General features: G+C 42.0%; 1 protein-coding gene across 1 annotated transcript; it reads right to left on the bottom strand.

Moving 5' to 3' along the window:
• Window positions 1–157: 157 nt before the first annotated feature.
• SELENOP (selenoprotein P) lies at window positions 158–6194 on the bottom strand. Its single transcript, XM_061617275.1, has 5 exons — window positions 6085–6194; window positions 4822–5037; window positions 2660–2872; window positions 1261–1378; window positions 158–442 (listed from the first exon to the last, which is right to left on the bottom strand). Exons 2-5 carry the CDS (start codon window positions 5022–5024, stop codon window positions 158–160), a joined length of 819 nt encoding a protein of 272 aa, XP_061473259.1. The 5' UTR covers window positions 5025–5037; window positions 6085–6194.
• Between the last annotated feature and the right edge of the window lie 2025 nt (window positions 6195–8219).

Consider the following 8219-nt stretch of genomic DNA (forward strand, 5'->3'; position numbering starts at 1 on the left):
AAGATGGGAGCTCTCCGCGACAGTATCAGGAGGCTACACTTTGTAGATCTTCAAACAGCAAGTGCCGACAATGTCAGCATCAGCTACTTGAAGTAGGCTCTGTCAGCTGCTGCCAGTTTCAGCTCAACTGCCTGTTGCAAATGGCATTTCCTTTTCGTCAAAGCCTCTTCCTTTGTGGGGGAACCACCACAACTGTTTGCTGTGGGGCAGCTTCTACAATATCCTGACTACCTGCCTGTCCATCTCTGTTGTGCACCACAACTCTGTTGTTATGTCGCCGATTGTTCTGTGGAGACCGATGTCTATGGTTCTCTTCCCTATGATGGCCATGATGGCGATGGGGAGGCAACTGGTCATGCTGAGAGGAAAGAGGTGCTGCTTCTGCTGGGTTTTCATCCGGCTTCTTTGAAATGTTTCTACATATTTCTTCAGTCTCTGGTGTCTGGAAGAGAAAGGTGTGGACAACATAAATGCACCCGTTTCAGTAGATGGGTATGTGAGCTTTTAAAAATAGATACAAAATCTTAACTGACTTTTATATGCCTGCTATGTCATCTTAAAATACGAACTTAAATCAGATTAAACAAACTAATGCGGTTAACTTTAATTTTTCTCTTCAGAGGTAAGTTTTTAGGTTCATTACAGAGCTTCAAATTTATGCAGTTTTCTGAAATATCGTAAACCATTTAACTATCTTTTCCCTTCCTTTCCTCTCCCTAGTAACTTCTGAAATTTCACCCTACCATGATCAACATGGGAAACCTTAAAAAATAAGCAGTATGTTTCAGCTCTTTGGCATCATGCAAAAGGCATTAAAAATATGAGACTTTCCATTTGCATGATGGGTGTGGAACCGAACATATTATCAGTTATCCTGGCCTTCCAAAGAGCTTCCAAAAGTGATGCATTTGGGTTTTCAGAAGGTCTCCTATTCATGGTACAGGCTGGGCTGAGGCCTACCTGCTTAATTCCAGAGTTGGAACCACAAAGTGCCTTCTGGAACAGAGTTAATCATTAAGTGGTTCAGCAGTGGTTTAACAGTGGTGAATCCACCAACAGTGTGGGAGGACCTCAACTGTAGGCATTATGGCAGGGTTTCCCACTTACAGCATTGAGGAAGCTTTAAAAATGGGCAAAACTCACACTCAGAACATAAGCTAAAACTACTCTCGTTGCACTTTATTTGATTAGGCTTTTATTTACTCAGTTTAATACATACATACACACAAAAAAGGAGGAAAGAATATTGTAAATACATACCAGATAAGAGCAGTTTCCACACTTTGATTCACAGTATGCGATCTGAATGGCTTCTTCCACATATGGAAATTGCAGAAAAGAGTAAGGCAAACTAAGGTGATACACGAGACGGCCACACCTAGGTAAGAAAGTTACCTACATTTCAATATTGATGCAGAATACTTTCATGATATGCAGCTTTTTGGAACTGAGAAATGGATTTCTAATGCCCTAGATCACCTATGTTCTGTTATGATCATTAAGATCTACTGCAAGCACTTCACTGCTGCCCCAATCCAATACAGTATGGTTGGGGAGCGGGGGCAGGGGGGGTCACATTCACACTGGCTCTTACAATAACATATTACACCACTTCCTCTCCCTTATCACAATGCTGTTGAAATCCAGGCATCCTCTTTCTTCTTATGCCTGTTTAGAGTGCACAGAACTCTTTTTCATGAAAAGCTTTCAGGAGAAGCAAACCTATAAGCATAGTTCACGCTAAGGCAATAAACCTGTGCCTCGGTAACTTGCAGTTGGGGACGCATATGAAAAAAATGCGCCTCCCTACAAAAAATGAATAAAAATCCTAATATATAAAAAAGCAGCATGAGAGACTGTTAAGCTACAACTTTTCTCAGTAACATCCAGTTTTCTGTGTGCTTATTCATTATGATCAAGTGGGGAGGCTCTTCTCTGTATCCCACCTATGGTGGAAGTAATGTTGACATGGACAAGAAATAGTGCTTGCATCAATGCTATTGAAATTCTGTCCCCATACGGTTTAGATGGCTCCATCTTCTCTCAGCTTGTGAAGAGTTTTTATTCCGGCAGGCGGAATTGATTTTAGTTGGAAAACTGTATTTTCCCTGTACTTCCTGTCGGATTTTCTAATGTTATACTTCTAAACTGTAATTACTATATTGTTTTATAGTTTACCTTTGTTTTTATTATATTTTTAATGTTTTTCTAAGGTTGTTGGGGTTTTTTGTGTTTTTAATGTGTTGTAAACTGCTTAGATGTGTTTAATGAAATAGCAATATACAAATATTTTTATAAATAAAAAAATTAATATTGCAATTTCAATTGATGCAAGCTACCTTGTGTAATGCATATATAGCAGAAATGAGGAGCATAATTTTATATAGATAAATATAAAATAAGAAAATTCAGGGAATATTTTGTATTCATTCACTCATGTTAGTAGGTCACCACAAATGCCACCCTAGTGTGAACTAGGCTACAATCTCACTATGATCTGATGATGCTTATGTTGCTGGCCATCAAGAATATCTACAGGTCCAAAATAAGTCCCATATCCCTTAAAAAGTAAAATCCTTCAAGTCCCTGAATAAAGACAGACATGAGGAACTGCTGAACCATTTGATTTGAGGTTTCCTAGCTTCCCCTTTAGACAGACCTGTCGTAGATTAGGAAGTCATCCTTCTTTCCCTTTAGAGTAGTCCAAACATCGGGCTGTTTCGTATCCTGCTGGTATACAGGAATGTACTCTGAAACCTTCTCTCTTAGAAGGTGATATTTCCGCTGGGAATTGTGTTCTTGGTGATTGATCACCATAAAAGAGACATTGACCAAGCCATAACTTTCCAGCTTCAGTCGCAGGTCTTCCAGTCTAATTGGAGGTGTAATGACAGAGAATGAGTATTTTATGCATTTTACTTTTAAAAGTTTTTTAAAACAACTAAAGTAAAATGGTAGCTTGTCAGAATCCATAAATCCCATTATTGTTTGCAATACATTATTTTAGGAGTTATTTGTCGCCTAATGTAAAAAAGCCACTCAGCAACTTAGTTTAAAATAAAATAAGCAATCATCATACAACAATAAAACTTTAAAATATTAGTTGATTGCCATCTTTTACGGTGTTGCCAGAAATCAGTGACACTGGCTTTTTATGGGCAGTTCAAAGTACCACACATATGAAAACCTGTGGCTGTGAAGATAATTGCATTAGAGCTTGCTTGCTTGGTGTGGTCAGGAAACATAATACTTTGACCAAGTTTTACATTGTGAATAATCTTGCATGTGAGGATTTTAATGCCACATAGATGAACTCGGTCCTCCTTGAGTACTCAGAGAGTATGTACTTGGCAAATTATGTTCCTATTTAATTTGCTGTATTAAAAGTAAAAAAGTAGTTGTCATTCTAAAGGCTTTTGCACATGTATGTCAAAAAAGCCTTTGATGCACCCCACCCCAGAAGCATTATACTAATGTTTGGGACTTAATAGCAATGTACTGCTTTTTTTTAAAGTGGAGATTAAGAACATAAGAACATAAGAAGAGCCTGCTGGATCAGGCCAGTGGCCCATCTAGTCCAGCATCCTGTTCTCACAGTGGCCAACCAGGTGCCTGGGGGAAGCCCGCAAGCAGGACCCGAGTGCAAGAACACTCTCCCCTCCTGAGGCTTCCGGCAACTGGTTTTCAGAAGCATGCTGCCTCTGACTAGGGTGGCAGAGCACAGCCATCATGGCTAGTAGCCATTGATAGCCCTGTCCTCCATGAATTTGTCTAATCCAAGCTGGTGGCCATTACTGCATCTTGTGGGAGCAAATTCCATAGTTTAACTATGCGCTGAGTAAAGAAGTACTTCCTTTTGTCTGTCCTGAATCTTCCAACATTCAGCTTCTTTGAATGTCCACGAGTTCTAGTATTATGAGACAGGGAGAAGAACTTTTCTCTGTCCACTTTCTCAATGCCATGCATAATTTTATAAACTTCTAAGACATTTTCCTCCTCTTTCTGCAGATACCCCAAGTTGTGCGCTCTTGGAGGACAAGAAACAGCAAAAGCAGAAGAGAATTTGGCAACTCAGATTTTTCCTATAGCACAGGTGCAGGCCTTAGTAATTTGGGCTGCTCTGAAAAGGAACATACCTGTTCCCACACACTCACCTCCTCAAGGAACAACATGGGGCTCTTTTGCTGCAAGGCACCAACAAGTACTATAGTGCGTACAGTAGGAAAACTGGGGCTTTGCATAAGGTTATATAAGTCTTTAGAGGTTATCCTCCCAAACCTGCAAAATGCAGGAAGATCGTGGACTTTCACACTCCAAGCTAAACAGCTGTATTTGATTTTTCAAGAAACAGTATGAGAACTGGAGATGCCCCTTGAAGGCAGCCATGGAAGTTTACTGTGGGACATTGCCAGTGAAAAGTCATGAAACCACTAATGGGGCAATTCCATCTTTTTGCAAATAATTCCCATGAAAAATATGGTACATGCATGTGCTCTTACTGGTTAGTTGTGTTTTTCCTTCAGAAACCAAGCTTTGGACAAAATTCAGGAATGAAGCCTAGCGAAGGAAGACTTTTGTTATTACAAACAGCTGTATAGGCTCCAAGCAGTGAAAAAGGCAATTTCAGTTTGTGAGCCAAAAATAACTTTTACAACTGTAATACAAACCCCGTCTGGGAGTCATGGGAAAAACAAAGGCTCCAGAAATCTTTATTAAAAATACTCACCCCTGCCCTGGAAAAGTATCTCTTACTATTTAAAAACAAAATCTGAACTGAACTCCCCCATCAAAATACAAGTGCATATTTTGGATTGCCCTTACCGAGAAGCCTGCAACAGGCACAAGTATCAGCTAGCTTGGAGAAGAGCCACCACTGTCACGAGACCTCTGGAATCCAGCATAGGGTTTTGTTCTCCGATTCGCCATTCTGGAGGTTCTTTACAACGGGTGCTTGGCTCCTGGCTCTCCGTGCCTCCTCGTGGGAGGAGACAGAGAACCAGGGTAAGCCCCAGCCCAGCCCACATGGCTGGGCTTTAGCTGAAAAAGAAAGCAACAAGTTGAACGCTTCACCCAAATTCCCATCAATCACACAACATGCCTGTGCCTCCCTCTTTGGAGCAGCAGCAGAAACTCGCAAGAACTCTCTTCAAGTCTTGCCTGCTTTTACCGACTGCACTCCCCCATCCCCATTTCCCATTCTTTTGGTAAACACTTTAGTTTCAGCAAACAACTATTTATTTTGCATTCAGCTTAATCAAAGCAACTATCAAAATCCAAAGAGTTTAGCATTCCCCGGTGGTGGTGGTGGTTATGTGCCTTCAAGTCGATTACGACTTATGGCGACCCTATGAATCAGCGACCTCCAATATTATCTGTTGTAAACCACCCTGTTCAGATCTTGTCAGTTCAGGTCTGTGGCTTCTTTTATGGAATCAACCCATCTCTTGTTTGGCCTTCCTCTTTTTCTGCTCCCTTGTTTTTCCCAGCATTATGATCTTCTCTAGTGAATCATGTCTTCTCGTTTGTTAAGTATTTCTTATTTTAAAAATACTTTTTCTATCACTCGCCAACAGACTTCATCTTTCTCGGTCCCTGGAGGTGCGCTTTTGAAACTCGCGCAGCGAGAGATTTACAGTTGGATCCTACGTGCATTTCCTGGGAAGTAGGGCTGCACTAGAGGCGAATATGTACAATTCTTAAACTGCAAGTCCCACTGAACTCAACCGCGCTTACTTCCGAGTACATCTGCATAGGATTGCACTGTTAGTATCAGCAGCCTTACTCCGTTCCGCAATGCAATAATAGTGCATACACTATTGTTTCCATTAAAGTTGCTAATGTCCTGTTGAGTATCCTAAAATCCTGAGGAAGCACAACGCTTTGTAAGCTAGAATCTCGCTTGGGCAACATCGTCCTTTGCACATATATAACCATCAACTTTTTCCCCCTTTTGTGTGTGGATACATTTTTTTTTAAAAAAAACCTTGGGAGTATTTGCAAGCGTACAATTCCGTATGTCTTTCGCTGCACCGACTTTTGCAAAAATCGGAAAAAGCGAATTTGACCACAAAACGAGAGACTTACCCGGCCCCACCCTTCGATTGGCTGCTCCGCAACTTGGCTTGCGTCCTCTTCAGCTGCCCCGTCCAAGAAGATACAAAGACCTGTCTCCTGATCTGCTGCGGTTCTGGTATTTATACTCCACCTGTTTATCTCGGCTTTCAGAAGCGGTTCAAAGTTCCAGGGGCTCTTTCGCAATGTCCCCGCGAGCGAGTCAAAGCCCTGGAGAGAAACCAGCCCAAAGGTTTGTTTTCGTTGACTAACTGGAAGTACCAAGAGCTTTGGGTGCCGCCTGGGGAAAAGGTTTTTGTAAGAAAAGTGGCTTGGGGGAAATGCGGTCTCAGAGGTGTCCCCCAGAAACTCCGAGCCGGTGGTAGAGTCAAAGGGGGAAGGGATAGTGGGAAGGGCCTCGATTCAAAGAGATTATTATTTATTTTTAAGGAAGGAAGCATCTGCTCTGCCAGCAAGTTTTGCTGTTGTAGGCTTTTTTATCTCCTTGCCTTGACCTGTGCTGCACCCTGTCCTGGGATAAGTGCCAAAGAAAATCTCCGTACTCAGCAGCTGATTTTCATTTACATCAGCCTACCCAGTGGCAATACCGATCCAAACGGACAAAACCTTAGGTGAGAGGCAGAGACCTCCCTAGTGACTGCTTGGGGCTCTGTCTCCCCAGTTCCTCGTAGTCTTCCGTTGTTGTTGTTGTGTAGTGTGGTGTAGTGGTTAGAGTGTTGGACTAGGACTTGGGAGATCAGGGTTCAAATCCCTATTCAGCCATGAAGCACACTGGGTGACCTTGGGCTAGTCACTGCCTCTCAGCCTAACATACCTCACAGAGTTGTTGTGGGGATTATATTAGAAGGGGGAAAACCATGTACACCACTTTGAGCTCCTTGGAGGAAAAGTGGGACATAAATGCAATAATAAATAAATTATTATTACTTTGTTGCTTCCTACATTTTTTTTTTGTTTCAAAGCAACTTACAATTTTTAAAAGCATCTAATATAACATTTTAAATAGTCAATTGCTGTTGTTCAAGTGGAAACTCCTGGTGGAGTGTTCCTCTTCAGGTTGCCAGCCCTCTTCCAAGCGGTGGTGATGGCTGATGCCTGTTGGGACTGGCAAGGCGGAAGGCAGTGAGCCCCAGCAATAGGTAGAACCAGAGCCAATGACAGGGAGAGCCAACCAATTCTAGATTTGTCCCCATCCTCCCTCCTGCTGAGTTCTACAAGGAGCAGCGCAAAGAGGAAGAGGCTAACTGCCAGTGCCACCACCTTGACTGCTTCTTTAAGAGAGAAGGCAGATGGGTGAGGCTGGCTATGGGCAGACTGAGGTTGGTGGGCAGTGCCCAGTACGCCCTAATTAACCAACCTCCACTTCTTTCAGGATACTCCATTCTATTCCACCACCTCCCACCCAACAGACAGTGAGCATTCCATGCCCACCTAACATGTTCAGTCCTCATTGAGCTGTTTTGGAGGATCAGGGGGGTGCAAGATATTTCCTGACAATAGTTGATGATTTTTCAAAATTCTGCACTGTTTATTTACTAAAAGCTAAAAGTGAAGCTGCAGAGAAACTGAAAAGGTTTATTACAAAAATTGAAGTGCAGTTTGGTGTCAAAATACAGAGAATAAGATCAGATCAAGGAGGAGAGTTCTTAGGACACTCTTTTACTGAATACTTGGATAAAAGAGGAATAAAACAGGAGTTAACAGCCCCTTATAGTCCTCATCAGAACGGGTTAGCTGAACGCTGGAACAGGTTGCTTCAGGACTCAATAAGATCAATGCTATGTGACTCCTCTTTAACACAAGGTTTCTGGGGAGAGTGTGTTCTGTATTCAGCTTACATTCAAAACAGAATATTCCATAAGGCCACTGGAATGTCTCCTTATCAGAAATTGTATGACAGAAAACCCAGATTAAACCATTTGATTAGGTTTGGAGCAGAATGCTGGGTACATGTTCCCAAAAATAAAAGGACAGGGAAGCTGCAAAGGAGAGCAGACAAAGGGTACATGCTGGGATTTGAAAACACGTATTACAGAATATGGCTGCCAAAACAAAGGTCTGTAGTGTTAAGCAGAAGCGTGCAAGCAATAGAGCAGGATTGGGAAGAGAAAACATATGTGGAGTTGGGAAACACTGAAGGTAGTAAT

The sequence above is a fragment of the Rhineura floridana genome, chromosome 1 (assembly GCF_030035675.1).
Source record: "Rhineura floridana isolate rRhiFlo1 chromosome 1, rRhiFlo1.hap2, whole genome shotgun sequence".
NCBI classification, from domain to species: Eukaryota; Metazoa; Chordata; class Lepidosauria; order Squamata; family Rhineuridae; genus Rhineura; species Rhineura floridana.